At 31.4% G+C, this 25,401-nt stretch overlaps 1 protein-coding gene across 17 annotated transcripts in view; it reads left to right on the forward strand.

Moving 5' to 3' along the window:
- The window catches only part of Sap47 (Synapse-associated protein 47kD), a 299,408-nt gene that overhangs the window by 11,255 nt on the left and 262,752 nt on the right, over positions 1 to 25,401 (forward strand). For 8 of the 17 annotated variants that reach the window (XR_012717945.1, XR_012717944.1, XM_075290553.1 and 5 more), the window contains exons 1-2: positions 15,488 to 15,642; positions 16,526 to 16,956. Coding sequence is in view for 15 of the 17 variants with exons in the window: in XM_075290553.1 (XP_075146668.1) it covers positions 16,775 to 16,956 (182 nt within the window). In the remaining 2 variants the exon portion in view is untranslated. Of the gene's footprint in view, positions 1 to 15,487; positions 15,643 to 15,669; positions 15,871 to 16,525; positions 16,957 to 25,401 lie in introns of those variants that run through there. The other 9 variants (XM_075290558.1, XM_075290556.1, XM_075290555.1 and 6 more) reach the window with 4 other exon arrangements.

Raw genomic sequence — 25,401 nt, forward strand, 5'->3', positions numbered from 1 at the left:
GGAAACCCTAATATTTGGTTCATGGTGGTGGGTATTTAAGGTTCGGCCCGGCCGAACTTAGTGCTGTATATACTTGTTTTCTTGTCCAAAAGGCAATAAACTTTTGAATGAAGTTGTAATGTCCTTATAATTAAGTGGTTTTACTTAAAAATGTGTATCATAACATGAAAGATAAAATTTTTGACTTTAATAATTAAGAAAAATTCTTTAAAATTAATAAAATTGTCTTTAAATTTGTTTCCTTTTTGCATCTTGCCTACAAAGCAAAAAATCGTTAAAAAATAAGACATGTTTTTCAACACTTTATTTTAAAGACGCTTTTTACTTGAAACATATCATAATTTCTACTGGAAGTCGAGTCTTAATATGGAAAAAAAAATAACTCGTTAACTCGTTTTTAAAGGATTTTGATAACAACTGACGAAAAAATCTAAAAAAATGAAAAATTAACATATGCTTCCTAGAATGCTTCCTTTAATGAAGTCAAAATGGATTTAATATTTCTGAAAAAATCTTCAAAATTAATAAAATATTTCAACACATTGTGGTGCAATGGTTAGCATGCCCGTCTTGCATACACAAGGTCGTGGGTTCGATTCCTGCTTCGACCGAACACCAAAAAGTTTTTCAGCGGTGGATTATCCCACCTCAGTAATGCTGGTGACATTTCTGAGGGTTTCAAAACTTCTCAAAGTGGTTTCACTGCAATGTGGAACGCCGTTCGGACTCGGCGATAAAAAGGAGGTCCCTTGTCATTGAGCTTAACATGGAATCGGGCAGCACTCAGTGATAAGAGAGAAGTTCACCAATGTGGTATCACAATGGACTGAATAGTCTAAGTGAGCCTGATACATCGGGCTGCCACCTAACCTAACCTAACCTAACACATTGTTTTAAAGTCATTATACCCTAAACCACATAGTGGTTAGGGTATAATAAGTTTGATCTGCCAAAAAATTTGCCTACCAGAAATATTGATTTTAGACCCCATAAAATATATACCGATCGACTCAGAATCACCTCCTGAGTCGATCTAGCGCTTGGCGTCCGTCCGTCCGTCCGTCCGTCCGTCTGTCCATGTATTTGTTGTTTACAGGATTTCGGTCGCAATTATTAACCGATTTTGATGAAATTTGGTACAGGGAGTTTTTTTGGGCACAAGAACGAACGTTACTGAATTTGGAAGAAATCGGATCAAATTTAGATATAGCTCCCATATATATGTATTGCCCGATTTCGACAAATGGGGTCACGTTGCACTTTTTTTACTAACCGATCGTCGTCAAATTTAGCACAAAATAATCTTCTGTATCACCCTTTAGGTCTGAAAAATTCATCGAAATCGGTTCAGATTTAGATATAGGTCCCATATATATGTATCGCCCGATTTTGTCAAATTAGGTCATAAAACCCTTATTATCAACCGATCTTACTCAAAGTTGGCGAAATGTAATCTTCTATAGCACTAACTATATGTGCAAAAAATCATCGAAATCGGTTCAGATTTAGCTATAGCTCCCATATATGTACCGCCCGATTTTTCTAAATAAAATAAAACTCAATTGAACAAATAATACAATGTTTGTACTATAATTTTCTCGAAGAGGAGCGGAGCGGAGCGTGGAGCGGAGCGTGGAGCGGAGCGGAGCGATTTTTTTTCTCGGAGCGGAGCGAGGAGCGGAGCGGTTTTTTTTTCTCCGGAGCGGGAGCGGAGCGGAGCGAAAAAAATGGACCGCTCCGGATCCCTGGGTGTAACAGTAGGCCCGAAGGTCTCTGTGGTAGAACAGTAAAGCCGAAGGTCTCTGTGTGGGAACAGTAGTCTCGAAGGTCTCTATGGCGGAACAGTAGGCGCTAAGGTCTCTGTGGTGTAACAGTAGGCCCGAAGGTCTCTGTGGGGGAACAGTAGGCTCGAAGGTCTCTGTGGTGTAACAGTAGGCCCGAAGGTTTAGGGTATTATATTTGAAAAATATATATAAACGAGCCGACTATGGCTTGTTTATATATATTTTTGAAAATTTCAGTTTAATTTTCATTTTATCTTTCTAATACAAAAAGATATACATCTTATAATGAGTATCCCAGCAAAAAAATTAGGAAGTTCTTCCAAAGGCACAACTTTAAAAGCACTTCCAGAAGATGTACTCCCAATGATGTCCTTTATTTTAATTACACAGGAAGATCTTTTCATTAAATTTTTTATAACATGTTTTTTTTTTAATATTTGTAATGGGTTATTTTAATTTTTTTTGTTTCAAATTGGTTAAAAACAGTTTAAGAACTCATAAAATGGTACAAATTATTTAAATTTTGTCGAAAAAAAAAAATGATAAATGCAATCTGAAACAAATTTTGAATTTTTAAAAATATTTGAGGTCAAACATTTCAGACAAGTCTTAAATTCCATTAAAAAATATCAAATATTATAAAAATTATTTATTTGACAAAATATCACCGAAATTTTAAATTTACATCCAAAACATTGAATTCGGATCACACCTGAAGAAGTGATGCAAATTCAATTATAAATCACACACGATAACTAAAAGTAGTGTGTGAATACAAACAAAATAAATAAAAAAAATTCAAACGGATTGGGTGTAATTTCTTCATCCTGGAGGCTCCGTAAGGCAAATCTGGGGATCCAGATGCCTTAGGGTATCAAAAAAATAGTTTAAAATCAAATCTAAGTATCCTTTGTTTTTGACATTTACTACGTTTTTTATGTTGTATACAGGACATTCTCGACGTTTACAACTTTCTGACAGTAGACAAAAAAAATGCATAGCTATTACATAGACTTTCAATACGACCCAGAATAAATATATTTTATGGGGTATGGGATACTTCTATGTGCTAAAAACGGAATGATAAAATGCAGTTGGATTTTTCTTTAGATGTTGTTAACCAATTTTTGTTAACCAATATGTCGTATGTAAGTTTATTTCCGAGCAAGATCTCCAATTGAAAAATTGTGTTTATTAAGTGTTAAAATAATTTAATTTTTTTGAATTTGATTACAAAGTTAATATTGAGACTCTCAAAAACATTTAGCTATATACGTTTTTACCATCGGATAGAGCACTAAAAGATCCGTGATCACATTTCTCTCGAATATAAATCTGAAATTTAATCTATTTATAGTGGTCAAATTTATCTCGCAGAGCAGTGCCTCCACTTTTTTCCAGGTCATATATTGAGACTCCCAAACACATTTCAAAATATCCGTTTTTACCATAGGATAGAGCACTAAACGATCTATCTTTCACATATAAATCTGGGACCCCATCTTTTTCCATTTGTGCCACAGGGGTCACATTTATCTCGATGAGCAGTGCCTCCATGTTTTTCTAGGTCATATATTGAATGAAAAAATGGTTCAATTTGGGAGAATAATTCTCGTTTGTAAATTTCATAAGGAATTAACATAAAATACCCAAATTTAATTATCTCACCCGGCCAGATCTCACTAAGAACTATGGAAATGTGTAGTGGCCAACACGGAAACATATGTATAGTCAGGCTTGCGGGATTGGTATCTGGCATTTTCTTTTTAGTAACTTAATAGTATCAATTCCCTTAATCTTCCTGTCTAATAAGCTCAAGTAAATATTGTAATAATATGTAGTTTAAATGACGTGGACATTAAACAAGCCTGCCTTGATATCAGGCTAACATAAAAAAGATTTATCTTTGACATATATATCTGGCACCCCATCTTTTTCCATTTGACCACAGTGGTCTATCTGTTTCGTATATGCAACATTACTGCAATTCTGAATATTTCTGGCAAAAGGTTTTTATTCCAATGGAAAGCTATCGTTTAAGTTTATCTATGGTTCAAATTTGGCCAATTTACTCCAATTTCTATGGAGGATTATATCGCAAAAATTTTGTATTCGCATATAACTCATTTTTTCACATATAGGTGGCACTGAAGCGGATTTTTATATTCGGAATTATTATATTTTGAGAAATTGTCCTTGACTTTTAATATTTTTTTCGTACATTAATTAAATTAACTAAAAAAGGGGAAATTATATACAAATGAACTACACTAACTGCCATTTTCATGTAGCTCCGTTAGGTTTTAACTGCCAGATAACAGAAAGTAAATTACACATATCTTATCTCCTGATAAATTTAACAGAAACATTTTCAGCAGTTAAGTTCCTAACTAAGATATGGAATATATAGGCAAGGTGACAGAAATGTCCATAACATAGTATGGTTTAAAAGTTCGTTAGCTAACGTAGCACTAACGGAGTTTCATGAAAATGGGAGTAAGATTAACTAAATTCGTGTCTCCCACAAAATAGATCAGAATATCTTAAAATTTTTAAATTTTACCGATAAAGCCTCCATGTTGGACTTCGTATGGCACTTAAGACATTTTTGCAATTTTGAACTCCAATTTTTTTCCACCAAAGTACGAAATTTTTTTTGGAATTTTATTAGGATTCAACAACAGCAGTGTGCGATACAAAAGCGATATTTTCATTTTCAACAAGTATATACGGCCGTAAGTTCGGCCAGGCCGAAGCTTATGTACCCTCCATCATGGATTGCGTAGAAACTTCTTCTAAACACTGCCATCCACAATCGAATTACTTAAGTTGCGGTTACGCTTGCCGATGGCAAGGCATCTTAAAGCCTCCTAACACCATCTTCTAAATTGGATGACAAAATTTTCTATAGAAAGAAAATTTTGACAAAAATTTCTACAGAAATAAAATTTTAACAAAATTTTCTATAGAAATAAAATCTTGGTAGATTATTTTTGGCTCGAGTGGCAACCATGATTATGAACCGAATAAAATTTGAACAAAATTTTCTATGGAAATAAAATTTTGACAAAATTTTCTATAGAAATAAAATTTTGACAATGATGAAAATTTTATTATAAACCGAATAATATTTTAACAAAATTTTCTCTAGAAATAAATTTTTGACAAAATTTTCTATAGAAATAAAATTTTGACAAAATTTTCTATAGAAAACAATTTTGGTAGATTATTTTTGGCTCTAGTGGCAACCATGATTATGGACCGATATGGACCAATTTTTGTGTGATTGGACCAATTTTGGTATGGTTGTTAGCGACCATATACTAACACCACGTTCCTAATTTGAACGGGATCGGATGAATTTTGCTCCTCCAAGAGGGTCCGGAGGTCAAATCTGGAGAACGCTTTATATGGGAGCTATATATAATTATGGACCGATATGCACCAATTCTTGCACGGTTGTTAAAGATCATATACTAACACCATATTCCAAATTACAACCGGATTGGATGAAATGTGCTTCTCTTGGAGACTTCGCAAGCCAAATCTGGGGATCGTTTTATATGGGGGCTATATAAAGGGTGATTTGTTAAGAGCTTGATAACTTTTTTTAAAAAAAAAACGCATAAAATTTGCAAAATCTCATCGGTTCTTTATTTGAAACGTTAGATTGGTCCATGACATTTACTTTTTGAAGATAATTTCATTTAAATGTTGACCGCGGCTGCGTCTTAGGTGGTCCATTCGGAAAGTCCAATTTTGGGCAACTTTTTCGAGCATTTCGGCCGGAATAGCCCGAATTTCTTCGGAAATGTTGTCTTCCAAAGCTGGAATAGTTGCTGGCTTATTTCTGTAGACTTTAGACTTGACGTAGCCCCACAAAAAAATAGTCTAAAGGCGTCAAATCGCATGATCTTGGTGGCCAACTTACCGGTCCATTTCTTGAGATGAATTGTTCTCCGAAGTTTTCCCTCAAAATGGCCATAGAATCGCGAGCTGTGTGGCATGTAGCGCCATCTTGTTGAAACCACATGTCAACCAAGTTCAGTTCTTCCATTTTTGGCAACAAAAAGTTTGTTAGCATCGAACGATAGCGATCGCCATTCACCGTAACGTTGCGTCCAACAGCATCTTTGAAAAAATACGGTCCAATGATTCCACCAGCGTACAAACCACACCAAACAGTGCATTTTTCGGGATGCATGGGCAGTTCTTGAACGGCTTCTGGTTGCTCTTCACTCCAAATGCGGCAATTTTGCTTATTTACGTAGCCATTCAACCAGAAATGAGCCTCATCGCTGAACAAAATTTGTCGATAAAAAAGCGGATTTTCTGCCAACTTTTCTAGGGCCCATTCACTGAAAATTCGACGTTGTGGCAGATCGTAAGTCTATTCATGATGAAATGTCAAAGCATACTGAGCATCTTTCTCTTTGACACCATGTCTGAAATCCCACGTGATCTGTCAAATACTAATGCATGAAAATCCTAACCTCAAAAGAATCACCCTTTATAATTATGATCGGATGAAATTTGCTTCTCTTTGAGGCTCCGCAACCCAAATCTGGGGATCGGTTTATATGGGCGCTTTATATAATTATGGACCGATATGGATCAATTTTTGCATGGTTGTTAGAGACCATATACCAGCATCATGTATCAAATTTCAGCTGGATCGGATGAAATTTGCTTCTCTTTTAGGCTCCGCAAGCCAAATCTGGGGATCGGTTTATATGGGGGCTATATATAATTATGGACCGATGTGGACCAATTTTTGCATGGTTGGTAGAGACCATATACTAACAGCATATACCAAATTTCAGCCGGATCGGATGAAATTTGCTTCTCTTAGAGCAATCGCAAGCCAAATTTGGGGGTCCGTTTATATGGGGGCTATACGTAAAAGTGGACCGATATGGACCAATTTTCGCATGGTTGTTAGAGACCATATACCAACACCATGTACCAAATTTTAGCCCGATGGGATGAAATTTGCTTCTTTTAGAGTAATCGCAAGCCAAATGTGGGGGTCCGTTAATATGGGGGCTATACGTAAAAGTGGACCGATATGGACCAATTTTTGCATGAGACCATATACCAACACCATATACCAAATTTAAGCCGGATCGGATGAAATATGCTTCTGTTAGAGGCTCTACAAGCCAAATCTGAGGGTCCCTTTATATGGGGGCTATACGTAAAAGTGGACCGATATGGCCCATTTTCAATACCATCCGACCTACATCGATAACAACTACTTGTGCCAAGTTTCAAGTCGATAGCTTGTTTCGTTCGGAAGTTAGCGTGATTTCAACAGACGGACGGAGGACGGACGGACATGCTTAGATCGACTCAGAATTTCACCACGACCCAGAATATATATCCTTTATGGGGTCTTAGAGCAATATTTCGATGTGTTATAAACGGAATGACAAAGTTAATATACCCCCATCCTATGATGGAGGGTATAAAAAGGTATTTTCAGCAATCGCAAAAGGAATTTTATTGATATGCATACACGCAAAAAAATAATTCTTTCCTCCCAAACGAAATTTTAGACAAACAAAGTTCGTTTCTCATTTGCTTTTCGTTGAAAGGAAGTGTATTTGGAAGAAAAGTATATACTTTTTGTGATAAACGTTTATTCTTTTCCAGGATGTAAAAACAATTTCATAAAGACTAACTCAAAAATTTTTTTCTGGCTAATTGCATTTTCCCTCACATCTTTCTCACTTCCACGACGTTTTTTAGTTCTTAGCACCTTTTTCTGTAATACAAAGAATGTAGAAGAAATTATATGATTTTATAAATTAAATTTTTTTTTACCTTTCGCCTGGACGGAGAATCGAACCGCGGACCATGCAATTTGTAAGCCAACACACTATCCACTGTGCTATGTAGCCGTTATTGTCATCAATAGACAATTACCCATATAAGTTATATTTATATAGCATAGCTTGCGGCGCCCACGAGCCGATTAAACAAAGTTTATTTAACAGAAAAATACATGTAGTTGGGCACCGTGGAGCAATGGTTGCTACGTCCGACTTGCATGCCAAGGGTCGTGGGTTCGATCCCTGCTTCGACCAAAGTTTTTTTTTTTACATATATTCCAGATATGGTCGGAAGATTCCAAAAAAAATGTTCAACATTACATTCTACTATATTAATTTTTTACTATGAACTGTAAAATATGTCTTATTAAAGACCTAATTTCAGAAAAGAACAGTGTTTGATATAAACGAAATGGACTGTGTTGTTGGTTCAAAAATAACTTGTTTTATTGAAAAAATAAAAATTTTGTAACAAACTAATTTTTTTGGTGATAAAAGTGTATACCTTTCGAAGCAATTCAAAAAACTCTCACAAAAGAAAAACGTTTTCGGTACACGTTTTCCAAACGTTTTTTTCTTTGCGTGTACTCACACTTTAATTTTGAAGCCCAATGGCCAATTCTAAAAAAAAAAATACACTGACAAACAGTTCCGTCCACTAAAAAAATACATCAATTCAGAAGATCTAGCAAATATGAGTGACGTCTTGGCGATTGTTGACCGTGAATAAGTTTTCTTTCCTGCATTTCCTAGTAATACGATTTTATATCTGTATGATATAATGTCCTGCCAAAGTAGAGGTGAAAGAATTTCCCTGCTATGTCACCGCATTTACAAATCCTTGTGTGCTATCAACCCTTGTATCTATAGTGTAGGTATTTAAACTAACGTTATAGAATTTTTCTTCAGTATTCAAACCAAAAAAAAAAATAAACAATGTATGGAAATTTTCACATTATTTTCTTGGATGCTGACATATGGAATAACATATTTTTTCAGTTTTTAATATCTTTCACTACATACAATTTACTCAAGGATTTTTTCTTGATGCCTCTTTGCATTGTTTTATATTCTTGACCAATTGATGTCCCACAATTATTGGATTTACCATTTATTTCATTATTAATGTTCAACTAATAGAAGAGAGAATCTCTTTTGTATTGCAGACGGAGGCAAGTGTTGTCTATGTCTTGCCTTGTCACTACAAATTGTCTCTCTTTTTGCACTTTCGATTTCAACTGGATTTCAATTGGATATGGTGTATACATATGTGTAATCACTATCATTTGACATTCTTTTCCTTATAACCTCTATATAGAAATAATGTCCATCGCTTGCAAATAATCTTCAGAAAAAAAGCCTATTGTCTTTGAGTATTTGTTACAAAATCTGACCAATTTTATGATACGACAATATCTTGGTGGACGTCTGCTTCTATGATTCATTGGATATCAGCCACGCGTTTTTATCATTTTTCATTTCGAAAATTTCCATTTCCATACTATATGAATGTGTAGTTATGCACAAATTTTCTAGTCTGTATTCCAAAATTCTTCTCACACTGTCGTCTATTGAGAACTGCACATGCGTATTGGATTTTGCGAGAGAAAGGATATTTCCAGTAAAGACATAAAAACCATTTCCAAAGAAAAAAAACACCACTTTTCCATTATGAAAAGCAGTGGTGTGCAAACTACTTTGAGATGTTATGTCACAGGATTAAACAACATTTTCTATAGAAATAAAATTTGGACAAATTTTTTTATAGAAATAACATTTTGACAACATCTTCTATAGAAATAAAATTTTGACAAAATTTTCTATAGAGATAAAAGTTTGACAAATATCCCATAGAAATAAAATTTTGACAAAATTTTCTATAGAAATAAAATTTAACAAAATTTTCTATAGAAATAAAATTTTGAAAAAAATTTTTATAGAAATAAAATTTGGACAAAATTTTCTATAGAAATAAAATTTTGAAAGAATTTTCTATAGAAATAAAATGTTGAAAGAATTTTCTATGAAATAAAACTTTGACAAAATTTTCTAAAGAAATAAATTTTGACAAAATTTTCTATAGAACTAAACTTTTGACAAAATTTTCTTTAGACATAAAATTTTGACAAAATTTTCTATAGAAATAAAAGTTTGACAAAATATTCTATAGAAATAAAATTTTGACAAAATTTTCTATAGAAATAAAATTTTAACAAAATTTTCTATAGGAATAAGAATTTGACAAAATTTTTTATAGAAATAAAATTTTGACAAAATCTTCTATAGAAATAAAATTTTGACAAAGTTTTCTATAGCAATAAAATTTTGAAAGAATTTTCTATGAAATAAAACTTTGACAACATTTTCTATAGAAATAAAATTTTAACAAAATTTTCTATAGAAATAAAATGTTAACAAAATTTTCTATAGAAATAAAATTTTGACAAAAATTTTTATAGAAATAAAAATTTGACCAAATTTTCTATAGAAATAAAATTTTGACAAAGTTTTCTATAGCAATAAAATTTTGAAAGAATTTTCTATGAAATAAAACTTTGACAACATTTTCTAAGGAAATAAATTTTGACAAAATTTTCTATAGAAATAGGTTAGGTTAGGTTAAGTTAGGTGGCAGCCCTATGTATCAGGCTCACTTAGACTATTCAGTCCATTGTGATACCACATTGGTGAACTTCTCTCTTATAACTCAGTGCTGCCCGATTCCATATTAAGCTCAATGACAAGGGACCTCCTTTTTATAGCCGAGTCCGAACGGCGTTCAACACTGCAGTGAAACCACTTAAAGAAGCTTTGAAACTCTCAGAAATGTCACCAGCATTACTGAGGTGGGATAATCCACCGCTGAAAAACTTTTTGGTGTTCGGTCGAAACAGGAATCGAACCCACGACCTTGTGTATGCAAGGCGGGCATGCTAACCATTGCACCACGGTGGCTATAGAAATAAAATTTTGACAAAATTTTCTTAAGAAATAAATTTTGACAAAATTTTCTAAAGAAATAAATTTTGACAAAATTTTCTATAGAAATAACATTTTGACAAAATTTTCTATAGATCTAAACGTTTTACAAAATTTTCTATAGAAATAAAATTTTTACAAAATTTTCTATAGAAATTAAATTTTGACAAATTGTTCTATAGAAATAACATTTTAACAAAATTGTCTATAGAACTAAACTTTTGACAAAATGTTCTATAGAAATAAAATTTTGAAAAAAAATTTCTACAGAAATAAAATTTTGACAAAATTTCCCATAGAAATAAAATTTTGACAAAATTTCCCATAGAAATACAATTTTGACAAAATTTTCTATAGAAATAAAATTTTGACAAAATTTTCTACTGAAATAAAATTTTGACAAAATTTTCTATAGAAATAAAATTTTCTATAGAAATAAAATTTTGACAAAATTTCTATATAAATAAAATTTTAGCAAAATTTTCTATAGAAATAAAAGTTTGACAAAATTTTCTATAGAAATAAAAGTGTGACAAAATTTTCTATAGAAATAAAATGCTGACAAAATTTACTATAAAAATAAAATTCTATAGAAATTATACAATTATTATTCGAGCTTTATGGACAGATATAGATTAAGGAACATGGTTAATAGAGCCATTGAAAAGAAAACGCCAGATACAAATCTATACACGCCTGGACTGTACATGTTTCGGTTCGGGCGAATGAACCTTTCCACAGCCTTTAGTATAGATCTGGCTGGGAGAGATAACTCAATTTTGGGCCCTTTATGCTAACTCCTTATGGAGAAAACATTTGGGAAATTTCCTCTTACAAATTGAATCATCGTTTCTCCCACTGTACATCATCTTTTCATATAACTTACAAGACCCTTAATCTTATTTTTATTTCGTTTTGTTACATAGTAATGCAACAACACGAAATTTATTTTTAGAAAGCTAATTTGTTAGAATTCACCTAAGTAGTGAACAGTCGAACAATGCTTATTGTTTCTACAGTCAACTACAACATATGACAATGAACAGAAACGGGTTTCCAGGATACAACAACAATTCTAACGCGTACATTAGTCGTGTTTTTCCTAGTTTTACGACGGGTTCATCGTTGCTTATTATATTACATGTTAGCCTGATACCGAAACAGGCAATTGACGTCCAAATGCATTATATCTAATTATACAATTATTATTCGAGCTTTATGGACAGATATAGATTAAGGAACATGGTTAATAGAGCCATTGAAAAGAAAACGCCAGATACAAATCTATACACGCCTGGACTGTACAAAACGAAATAAAAATAAGATTAAGGGTCTTGTAAGTTATATGAAAAGATGATGTACAGTGGGAGAAAAGATGATTCAATTTGTAAGAGGAAATTTCCCAAATGTTTTCTCCATAAGGAGTTAGCATAAAGGGCCCAAAATTGAGTTATCTCTCCCAGCCAGATCTATACTAAAGGCTGTGGAAAGGTTCATTCGCCCGAACCGAAACATGTACAGTCCAGGCGTGTATAGATTTGTATCTGGCGTTTTCTTTTCAATGGCTCTATTAACCATGTTCCTTAATCTATATCTGTCCATAAAGCTCGAATAATAATTGTATAATTAGATATAATGCATTTGGACGTCAATTGCCTGTTTCGGTATCAGGCTAACATGTAATATAATTCTATAGAAATAATATTTGACAAAATTTTCTATAGAAATAAAACTTTGAAGGAGAAAACATATTAATATAAATATAAAAACTTATTTAATATAAAAAAATATATAATAATTGAAAATTTCGATAAGTTAGTAATATTTTTTATTGTGAACAAGATTCTTAAACAGTTGAGCAAATATTTTAAGTAATTCAGTTTTAAAGCGGATGAGATGTTATGCCACAGGATTAAATTTAAGATTTTATTATTTCATAGAATTTTATTAAAAATATTTCCAAAAGAAATACTCATAACTATTAAAATTGAAAAGTCGGTTTTGTATTAATGTAGATTTATGTACACTAAAAAAAAGTTTACTTGGATCCAAAGATTTTGACCTTCACTTAAGGATTTTGGTATTGCATCCGAGCCAAAAATGCGGCTTCTTTAAAATGAAGAAATTTTTTCTTTATTCCAAAAAAAAAAAACTTTAAACAAAAGACGCTAAATCTTCAAAATAAGTCTTAGCCCATATTTGAAGCGTTTTTATCTTAAATCTAAAGTTTCAATATTTCAGTTCATTTTGAGGACAATTTCTTCAAATCAAAAATGTGTTTCTTTACTTTAAGGAGAATTAGCCTTAGTTTAAAAAAGTGTCCTAAATTTAATGAACAACATTTTTGAAGTAAAGAAACTTTATTTTAATTAAAATTTCATTATTTTAAAATTTTGTATACAAATAGAATTTTGACAAAATTTTCTATAGAAATAAAATTTTGACAAAATTTTCTATAGAAATAAAATTTTGGCAAAATTTTCTATAGAAATAAAATTTTGACAAAATTTTCTATAGAAATAAAATTTTGACAACATTTTCTACAGAAATACAATTTTGAAAAAAATCTATAGAAATAAAATTTTGACAAAATTTTCTATAGAAATAAAAGTTTGACAAAATTTTCTATAGAAATAAAATTTTGACAAAATTTTCTATAGAAATAAAATTTTGACAAAATTTTCTATAGAAATAAAATTTTGACAAAATTTTCTATAGAAATAAAATTTTGACAACATTTTCTACAGAAATACAATTTTGAAAAAAATCTATAGAAATAAAATTTTGACAAAATTTTCTATAGAAATAAAATTTTGACAAAATTTTCTATAGAAATAAAAGTTTGACAAAATTTTCTATAGAAATAAAATTTTGACAAAATTTTCTATAGAAATAAAATTTTGACAAAATTTTCTATAGAAATAAAATTTTGACAAAATTTTCTATAGAAATAAAATTTTGACAAAATTTTCTGTAGAAATAAAAATTTTGACAAAATTTTCTATATAAATTAAAATTTTGACAAAATTTTCTATAGAAATAAAATCTTGACAAAATTTTCTATAGAAATAAAATTTTGGCAAAATTTTCTATTGAAATAAATGTTTAAAATAATGTTGGTAGTTTATTGGTAACATTTTCTCCAAATTTTGGTAGATTAGTTTTGGCTCGAGTGGCAACCTTGCTCCACAGCCCTGGTTTAAGCTCAACAATTTTTTCTAAAATAAAAAGGCTCAGTTAAAACGCTACAAGAGACTTTAAAGCTTATACTTGATTTTACCTTATACACTCATAGAAAATTCTGCTAAAACAGCGATCGGTGTCTGGTGGTAAATTTTTATACTTCAGAGTCCAGCGAAATTTAATTCATAAAATATTTAGATTTTAAGGAAAATTAGCCTTAGTTTAAAATTTGTGTCCTAAATTTAATGAACAACATTTTTGAAGCAAAGAAACTTTATTTAATTAAAATTTCATTATTTTAAAATTTTGTATACAAATAGACTTTTGACAAAATTTTCTATAGAAGTAAAATTTTGACAAAATTGTCTATAGAAATAAAATTTTGACAAAATTTTCTATAGAAATAAAATTATGACAACATTTTCTATAGAAATAAAATTTTGACAAAATTTTCTATAGAAATAAAATTTTGATAATGCCAACTGAACTTTATTTTAGTTCATGAAGATTAGTTGATGTTAGTTAAATTTTGCACAATATGAGTAAATGTTCCTTATTTGAATAATTTTTGGCTAACTTTAATGACGTGAACTAAAAATAAGAAAAAAAGTTTTATACAAATATAGTGCACAATTTTACTACAAAATAAAATAGTTCATATTTTCCTAAAATGGCAAAAGTTTGCTTAAATTGAGTTCGTAAGTCTCTCAAATGAGTAAATTTTACTAAAATTGTACCTGTTTTGAACTTCGTACAGCGCTAAAGACATTTTAACAATTTTTAAATCCATTTTTTTTTTCTATAGAAATAAAATTTTGACAAAATTTTCTATAGAAATAAAATTATGACAACATTTTCTATAGAAATAAAATTTTGACAAAATTTTCTATAGAACTAAAATTTTGATAATGCCAACTGAACTTTATTTTAGTTCATGAAGATTAGTTGATTTTAGTTAAACTTTGCACAATATGAGTAAATGTTCCTTATTTGAATAATTTTTTGCTAACTTTAATGACGTGAACTAAAAATAAGAAAAAAAAGTTTTATACAAATATAGTGCACAATTTTACTACAAAATAAAATAGTTCATATTTTCCTAAAATGGCAAAAGTTTGCTTAAATTGAGTTCGTAAGTCTCTCAAATGAGTAAATTTTACTAAAATTGTACCTGTTTTGAACTTCGTACAGCGCTAAAGACATTTTAACAATTTTTAAATCCAATTTTTTCTTTCAACATATGAAATTTTCTTAAACAACAGAAAAAAATTAATTATTAAAAAAAAAAATTTTCAATTTGACAAAAAGTATTAACTTATTTATAACATGTTGCAATTAGAAAACTATTTTAGTTAAAAGTTTCTAAAATAAACCTACATTTTCTTTCACGGTGGGTTCACTTTTTTTTGGTGTTTCTATAGAAATAAAATTTTGACAAAATTTTCTATAGAAATAAAATTTTGACAAAATTTTCTATGGAAATAAAATTTTGATTTTTTTGATTTTTGTTTCTTTCAACGATGAATTCTTTGGTGGACTAAAAAACTGTGTTATTGCCCACCTCAGTATTCTTAACAATCGATAGATGACATTCCAGTTAAGAAAAACTTTTCTTCTCCTCATGGTAATAATTTGGTGGGTGGTTGGTTGGTCTTAGAGGCCCAAATGGTGGTGTAGCCATTGTCGTCGTAGTGATAGTATAGTAAAAGTATTCAATTCGTTTTGGATGTTCGTATCACAAAGCTCGTGTGTCACATTTGTAAAGCTATTTGAAAAGAGATTCACCAAAGACCACAAACAGTTCTCCGAGGACATTCAGAGCAGGAAGACATACACAAAAGAATAAAAATCTCTAATTTGAAGTAAAGAAATTGAAAAAAATAAAAATACAGACAAAATTTGTTTTTTTGTGAATAAGGCATAAAAAAGGCTTTACAAAAAGAATAACAATTAAAATTAAAAGTGAAATTTCTATAGTATTGAGAGAGAAAAACAAGTAAAATTGATTTTAATCAACATTAACAAAAGGATTTTTTTTGTCTAAAAACATCCTAATAAAAAAATTGCAAATTTTTAACTAAAGTGAAAAGGTTTATGGGAAATTTATTGATTTTTTCTAAATTTTATTTAACCAAGGGGGTTTATAAAATTGTAAAATAATTGAGAAAATGAATAATTGAAGTTACTTGCTGGAAAAAAAACAAGATTTTGTTTAATTCTAAAATTAGTTTTATTAAAATTTGAATTTGCTGTTTTATAACAATATGGATTGTGAACATTCGTGTGTGATTTTTCTCTGAAAAAAAAAACAGTTTGAAGACCGTTAAAGAAGAAAAAAAAAAACGAACAACGTAACAACCCCTTTTTCATTTGCTTAACAAAAAAGTGGTATCCATACAAATCGTGAGATTTCGTATTTTTTTCTGTTACTTGTCGCTTAGCGTTATACTCATACATTACCCTTCGGTTTGGTTGAGAAAATTCTCTCATTTTCCATGCAATGAAATCTCTCGTGTGCTTTCTTTGCTTAGTTTCATTGGGGTCAGGTTGATTACCATCACCTGCCACCCACCCTCTCTTTAAGGGAAAAAATCTATTTCCTTCCAGTATATTTATAATATTCTCTCGCTGTCGTCTTTCTGTCATAATCTCTTACTCTCTTTTTATTGTTTTATTCTCTTCTCATTTTACATTTATTCCTCAAATTGTTTGCTTAAATTAAATCTAACCTTAAAAAACACACAGCTCTAAAAAAATATAAGCGAGAATAAATTGTTTGAGACAACAACTACTACCACAAAGAAGAAAAAATTAAAAGAAAACTATAAAGAATTTGTCATAAAAAGTGTTTAGTGTGCTAAACGTGATCAAGCAAATCTAGTTCAAACCCCCCCTAAAACAACAAAAGGAGACACCCTGCAAAGGACTATTTCAATTGCCCGCAACTAACAACAGTTCAAAGAAAAAGAAAACAGAAAAGCAACACCTGCAATAATGTTTTCCAATATCACAAATCAATTCACATCATTGGTGGGAGCCGTTAAGGGAGGCAACGAAGAAGATGTTCCCGCCGATGGAGCACCAGCAGCCGCACCAGCTGCTGCAGCCGCACCAGCTGCTCAGGATCCCGCAGCAGCAACAGCTGAAGGAGCCGAAGGAGAAGAAGGGGCAAAGAGGTAAGTTTTCAAAAAAATTATCTTCCTTAACTACACGAAGAAAAAGTCTTCAATATATGTAGGTTCAAAATGGTTTTTATTACAAACATTTTAGTTTTCTTCAGTTAAACTTGACAGAATTTGGGGAAATTTGACCCAGCACAAAAAAATGTTCTTACACTAAAAAAAAGCATACTCGGTTCCAAAGATTTTGTCTTTACTTTAAAAAATTTGGTATTGATTCCGAGCCAAAGAAGCGGAGAATACAAGTAATGCAAGTACTTTTAAGACACAATTCTCTTTTAAATTTGGGTTTTGTGTACTTGCTTCTAGGAAGCAAATTTTAATTTTTCGCTTTCTCAGCTTTTTTTCTTCATATGCTATAAAAGTCCTTTAAAAACGAGTTAACGGCAACTTTATTTTCCAAATTAGGACTCGACTTCCAGTAGAAATTATGCTATGTTTGAAGTAAAAAACTTCTTTAAAATAAAGTTTTGAAAAACATGTCCTATATTTCAACGATTTTTTGCTTTGTAGTCAAGATGCAAAAAGACAACAAATTTAAAGACAATTTCATTAAATTTAAAGAATTTTTATGAATTATTAAAGTCAAGTTGACCTTAGCCTATAAATTTTTTCTTTCATGTTAAGATACCCATTTTTAAGTCAAATCACTTAATTATAAGGACAATACGACTTCATTGAAAAGTTTATCGACTTTTGGACAAGGAAAACAACTTTATTTTAGAGAAATGCGTCTTCTATGCTAAGCAAAATTTGTATTCGTTTTTTAAAGACATGAAATCTTTGACCTCACGACAATATTTTTTTCAGTGTACCTTAAGAAAATGTAAAAAATCTATACGGTGAAAATATAAATTTTGAGTTGACCTGTGTCGCTTGTGTAGGACCATAAACTAATACGTCAATATCCCCGACATCTAATGAAAAATTAACTAAAATATACACTGAATGAAATATCTACTTAATTTAAAAGATTACGCAACCTAAATTTTAGGATGCGAAATTTACAAAATATTAAGGACAAATTTTTTTAAAATAATGAAATTTTAATTAAAATAAAGTTTATAATCTTTATAATAAACATTTTTTTGTTCATTAAATTTATGACACACATCTTGAAAATTTGCGTCCCTCCGTTGAAGTCGGATGTCTTTGAACTAAGGCTAATTTTCCTTAAAGTAAAGAAACACATTTTTTGATTTAGAGAAATTGTCCTTAAATTAACTGAAATATTGAAACTTTAGATTTAAGATAAAAACGTTTCAAATATAGGCTAAGATGCCAATAAATGGCGACAGTTCCCAATGAAACGTTTTATCACCTTTACTTTGGAATGTTGCCATAAAGACTGTATGAGCAATACATTCTTTACTTCTTAAAGGTTAATCATTGAATGCAGGGCTTAATAGGCTAAAACCTACCCGAAAATCTACACTCAAAAAAAAAAAAAGTTTACTTGCATCCAAAGATTTTGACCTTCCTTTAGAATACGTGACCTTCCTTTAGAATAGGATTTTCGGTATTGATTCCGAGCCAAAGATGCGGGTTCTTTTAAATAAGAACAATTTTTTTGCGACATATCTGGCTTTAAATCTAAAATCTATAAAATTAGGATTTAGATTTAGATTTATCGAAGTTTCGTTCTATTTTTCCGGTATATTAATAAAGCTATTCACGTACAAACAAATGCCAGTTTAAATATCCAAATTATGACGGATACTTCGAAGTAAACAAATATTTTCTTAATTCCAAAAAAAAAAAAAAAACTTTAAACCAATGATGCTAAATCCTCAAAATAAATCTTAGCCTATATTTGAAGCGTTTTTATCTTAAATCTAAAGATTCAATATTTCAGTTAATTTAAGAACAATTTCTTTAAATACCAAGTATATACAGCACTAAGTTCGGCCGGGCCGAATCTTAAATACCCACCACCATGAACCAATTATTAGGGTTTCCTTTGAAATTTCAAGAGGGCTTGAGGACTTGAGGACACTTCCCGAAGATAAATTTAAAGATTTCACCTATGAGGACTATATCAGATTCTGGATTTATAAGAACCATTTTTGTTTGAGTTTTTGAGGAATCATTAACATCTCTTGTAAGTGTGCAAGAAAATTATAAAATAACGTCTTGATTTGAAATCTTAAATCTGTAGAAGTAAAATCTGGAAATTTTACATTGAGTTTCAAGCAATTTTCATGATCAGTGCGCCTTCTACACCCTCAATAAGTGAAGTCGGTCTATATGGAGGCATTACCAAATGGACCGATAAAAACTTAATCCGATACACGTTTTTGTGAGCCTAAAATACCAGAATATTTACAATTTCAGGCAAATCAGATAAAAACTACGGTTTCTAGAAACCCAAGGAGTTAAATCGGGAGATAGTTCTTATGGGGGCTATACTAAAATATGGACCGATACTCACCGTTTTCGACACACCTCTTTATGACACGAAAATACCTCTAGATTTCTAATTTCAGGCAAATAGGATAAAAACTTCGGATTCTAGAAGCCCAAGAAGTAAAATCGGGAAATCGGTCTATATGGGGGCTATACCAAAATATGGACCGCTACTCACCATTTTCGGCACACCTCTTTATGGTCCTAAAATACCTCTAGATTTCCAATTTCAGACAAATTGGATAAAAACTACGGTTTCTATAAGCCCAAGACCCCAAATCGGGAGGTCGGTTTATATGGGGGCTATACCAAAATATGGACCGATACTCACAATTTTTGGCACACGTTTTTGTGGCCCCACAATATCTCTAGATTTCCAATTTCAGGTAAATTGAATAAAAACTGCGGTTTCTATAAGCCCAAGAAGTAAAATCGGGAGATCGGTCTATATGGGGGCTATACCAAAACATGGACCGATGCTCACCATTTTTGGCACACCTCTTTATGGTCATAAAATACCTCTAGATTTCCAATTTCAGGCAAATTGGATAAAAACTACGATTTCTATAAGCCCAAGACCCCAAATCGGGAGGTCGGTTTATATGGGGACTATATCAAAACCTGGACCGATATAGCCCATCTTCGAATTTGACCTGCCTGCAGACAAAAGGCGAGTTTGTGCAAAATTTCAGCACAATTGCTTCATTATTAAAGACTGTAGCGTGATTACAACAGACAGACAGACAGACAGACACACGGACAGACGGACATCGTTATATCGTCTTAGAATTTCTCCCTGATCAAGAATATATATACTTTATATAGTCGGAAATCGATATTTCGATGTGTTACAAACGTAATGACAAACTTATTATACCCCCGTCACCATTCTATGGTGGTGGGTATAAAAATGGGTTTCTTTAGTTTTAGGAAATTTTGCCTTAGTTTTAAGACATGCAACTTTAACGAAGGGACGCAAATTTTCAAGATGTGTGTCCTCAATTTAATAAAAAAAATTTAGAAGCAAAGATTATATATTGACCAAAACAGCCCATTAAAATAAACAAAAATCTATTAAAACTAAGTGGTCATAAAAAGAAAAAGAAGATTATAAACTTTCTTTTAATTAAAATTTCATTATTTTAAAGAAATTTGTCCTTAATAGTGTGTAACTTGCTCATCCTAAAATTGAGGTTTCGTAATCTTTAATATCACGTAAATATTTTTTTCAGTGCGGGCACTGTCAACATTAAATGTTAATCATGCATTTTAGTAACTTTCGTACTTTTAATGAAAATTTTAAATATTTTAATAAAGAATAAGCGAAGAGTAGTTAAAAAATAGCAAAGAAAATGCTATCGGTAAATGGCAACTAAACATTCTGAGGTATGTAAAAAGCGGAACGTTCCTATTAAGAGTTCCGTCACCTTTACTTTGGAATGTTTCTATAAAGAACCTATTGCCCATGTTTGAAAAAAAAATAAAGAATAAAAGTGATGGCATTAACAGTCAGAAAAATCTTTTACATATAATAGATGCAATACAGACAGGCCACTGGGAAGAGAACGAAAGATAAATTCCGTAAATACAGCATTTTTAGTTATACACAGCAAGGCACATAAGATTACAACTGCTAATTCCATCTTTAGCCTTTGTTGAGTGCGCAAAATATCTCAGATTCGAATCTCTTCCCAAATTTGGAAATCTTATTCAGATTCACGACCCATTGCTATTTTGTGTTATGTTTCTAAAGTGTTCGAAAAGACTTTACATAAGCAGATATATGATTATCTTCTTCGTTGTAACTTGTTATCTGAAAGGCAGTCCGGTTTCCGCAGAGATCACAGTTGTGTGAGTGCACTGATCGAAGTTTCAGAATCAATTATGAGAAATATTGATGAGAACCATGTTAGTTTTCTTGTCCTCTTAGATCACTCAAAGGCTATCGATACTGTTGATCACACAATGTTATGTCTGAAACTTCAAAGATTTTTTCAATTTCTCACCTACTGCTACCTCTCTCATTACTTCCTATCTTAACAATCGTTTAGAGATGGTTTGCACCGGAGATACTTTTTCATTGCCATTACCAGTTACGAAAGAGATTCCACAGGGTTCTATAATTGGATCTCTATCATTTTGCATGTACGCCAATGAACTCCCTTCTTGAAATAGTCCATAGTTAGATGCTTATGTATGCAGATAACATACAAATCTTTTTAAGTAGTCCGGTAGATGATGCTAGTGAGTGTTTGGGGAAACTTAACCACGACCTTGATCGTGCGTTTCGATGGGCAAGGGCCAATGGTCTGCTACTAAATCCACTCAAGTCTAAATGCTTGATTGTACACAAGAATAGAAGATTCTCTTTGTCGAATGCTGATATTATGATAGATGGTCAGAAAATCGATGTAGTCACTAGTGCTAAGAATTTAGGAGTGGTATTCAATAGCACTTTGAGTCATGTAAACACGGCCGTTGGACAGACATATGCTAAATTACGTTCTTTATGGGTTACTCATTCCTTCACACTCACAGTGAATATTCGAATTCTCCTGGCGAAAAGTCTTTTGATACCGGGTTTAATTTACGGATCTGAACTCTTTGCGAATTGTGACTCCGTGAGCAAAAATAGACTTAACGTGACGTTCAATAGTATAGCTCGTTATGTGTATGGGTTACGCAGGACCGATCATGTTTCGCATGTTACAGACTCCCTCTTTGGCTTTAGTTTTAATACCCTGTTTAATGTCAAATCGTTAGTATTTCTACATAAATTGATTTACAAACGAAAACCAAGTTATCTCTATGTTTTGATAGAATTCGGTCTACCAGATCTGATAGGAATAGGAATATAATACCCTTTAGAAGGACAAGTCTTGTATCCGAATGGCAGTTCTTTATTGGCACGATACGTCTCTGGAACACTCTACCACCCGATATACAATGCATCAGCAACGCATCATCTTTTAAGAAGAGTATTCAAAATTTATTTCACAATTAGAATATTTAATATTAAAATTTTGCTTGTAGATATAATATTGGCTCACAATTTAAATCATCAAGAATGCAATGGATTTGTATAGTAACGGCCATTTTCATGTAGTTCCGTTAGGCTTTAACTGCCAGTTAACAGGAAGTAAACTGCAAACATCTTATCTCCGATTACTTATAACTGAAAAATTTTCAACAGTTTGGTTTCTAACTGGCGTATGGAATATATATGCAAGATGACAGATATGACTATAGTACGGTTTAAAAGTTCCTTAGCTAACGGAGCATTAACGGAGCTTCATGAAAATGGGGGTAAAAGTAATTTTCTTCATTTTTTTCTTTAATATTAATATTAATATAATTTTTTATTTTATTTATTTAAATCTTTATTTTTTTTTTCTTTTATCTTTAAAATTTAATTATTGTATATACTTATTATAAGTCGGAGATGTTTTAACATTTATAATCCTGCACTGTAATTATAAGATTTTAATCTTGTTGTGTAGGTACTCAATAAAATGAAATGTAATGAAAATGAATTAATTTTACAAGAGGATGTATTGAATTTTACAAGAGGATGTATTGATGTACATCTCTGCGGTACTTTGCGGAAAACGAAAGAAAATATATTTTCCTTGAGCATCGTTTTAGCACTCGTGAAATTCAAATTATAAAATCCTCATTGACTTGCATATTTGTTCCTTTCCTCTAGTAATTTCCTCACTTTATCTCTGGAATATATGGCACAATTTATGATCCAGAACCAGGAGGGATCAAACTCACAATATATATTTTTTTCATGGGTTCTACATTGCAGTACTCGTGGAAAATGAACCGTAACCATTCGTTGAGAGTAAGTCATTATTTCCAAGTCGAAGGCATTGTTGGGGGTAATGGCAGAAAAACTCATTGGAATGAGTTTTTCACCTGAAGTACTGATCAAGGTTTTGATGAGCACGGTGCATCTGTGGGGAATGATTGGCTGATATATAAGGTCTAACAAAGGTTTAGATATAAATACGAATTAATCACCTCATATGGGTCCTAGCCAGGGAAATACCAATCGAATGGGTTGGCAAAGACTTGGAACTACCATAAATATTTGGGATTGGGCAACCCTAGTGTTGCATTCTTCCAACTGAAAGCTTGACATTTTTGACCTTATTCGCGATTAGATTTTACAACTTTCGACGTGGATTAACTCAACAACTGAAAACTTGATATTTTTGAGGTTATTCGCATCTTTACACTAAAAATATATTTAAGTGTTATTAAAGATTACGCAACCTAAATTTTAGGATACGCAATTTACAAAATATTAAGGACAAATTTCTTTAAAATAATGAAATTTTAATTAAAATAAAGTTTATAAGCTTTGCTTCAAAAATTTTTTTCATTAAATTTAGGACACAAATTTTGTAAATTAGTGTCCCTCCGTTAAAGTCGCATGTCTTGCAACTATGGCAAATTTTCCCTAAAGTAAAGAAACCCTTTGAATTAACAGAAATATTGAATCTTTACATTTAAGATAAAAACGTGGATTAACTCAACAACTGAAAACTTGATATTTTTGAAGTTATTCGCATCTTTACACTGCTTTATTTATTTATTTATTTATTTTATTTATTTCACATATTATCCTACACAACAAGATTTGAATCTTATAATTACAGTGTAGGAGTACAATATACACTACACTAAAAATATATTTAAGTGTTATTAAAGATTACGCAACCTAAATTTTAGGATACGCAATTTACAAAATATTAAGGACAAATTTCTTTAAAATAATGAAATTTTAATTAAAATAAAGTTAATAATCTTTGCTTCAAAATTTTTTTTCATTAAATTTAGGACACACACATTTTGTAAATTAGCGTCCCTCCGTTAAAGTCGCATGTTTTTGAACTAAGGCAAATTTTCCCTAAAGTGAAGAAACACTTTGAATTAACAGAGATATTGAATCTTTACATTTAAGATAAAAACGCTTCAAATATAGGCTAAAAATTATTTTGAGGATTTAGCATCTTTGGTTTAAAGTTTTTTTTGGAATTAAGAAAACATTTTATACTTTGAAGTATTTGTCATAATTTGGATTTTTAAACCGTCATTTGTTTGTACATGATATACCGTGAAAACAAAATGAAAATTCGTTAAATGAGATCTGTATTCCAATTTTAATTTTACTGATCCTAGATTTAAAACCAGTTAAGTCACTAAAAAATGTCTTTATTTTAAAGAAGCCACATGTTTGGCTCGGAATCAATACCAAAATCCTTATTGGAAGGTCAAAATCTTTGGATCCGAGTAAACTTTTTTTTGAGAGTAAATATTCATCTCGCCCAAAAAGGATGTTGTCGATTGGCCAAAGAAAATGTTCCAAAAATACGATAGCAGTGCTTCGAAACATGTTTTTGAAATCATGCCTCGTGGATTTAGGCGTTTGAGCCCGAAAATATACTACAGCCGACTTTATGGGTGTTTCAAGATGAGCCAAATCCAACCAAAGTTGCTCGCGCACTCTTTTTTTTTTTGGGGGGGAAAAATTTGACATGTCGCAATCGTCGTAAACTAACACAGAACAGACAATTCTGGAAGGTCAAAATCTTTAGATCCGAGTAAACTTTTTTTTTGAGTATAAAGATTCATCTCACCCAAAAAGGATGTTGTCGATTGTCCAAAGAAAATGTTCCAAAAATACGATAGCAGTGCTTCGAAATATGTTTTTGAAATCATGACTCGTGGATTTAGGCGTTTGAGCCCGAAAATATACTACAGCCGACTCTATGGGTGTTTCAAGATGAGCCAAATCCAACCAAAGTTTCTTGCACACTGTTTTTTTTTTTTTTTTTGGAAAAATTCGACATGTCGCAATCGTTGTAGACTAACACAGAACCGATAATTCTAAGTGGTACACAAACATTTTTTTGCCGACCGCCGAAGACGGATCATTCTTCACCACGACAATGTGAATTATCCTATAGCCCTGCCTATAGTCCTGCCTATAGGTTAGGTTAGGTTAGGTTAGGTTAGGTGGCAGCC

This window comes from Haematobia irritans, chromosome 1 (genome assembly GCF_050003625.1).
Source record: "Haematobia irritans isolate KBUSLIRL chromosome 1, ASM5000362v1, whole genome shotgun sequence".
Classification (NCBI taxonomy): domain Eukaryota; kingdom Metazoa; phylum Arthropoda; class Insecta; order Diptera; family Muscidae; genus Haematobia; species Haematobia irritans.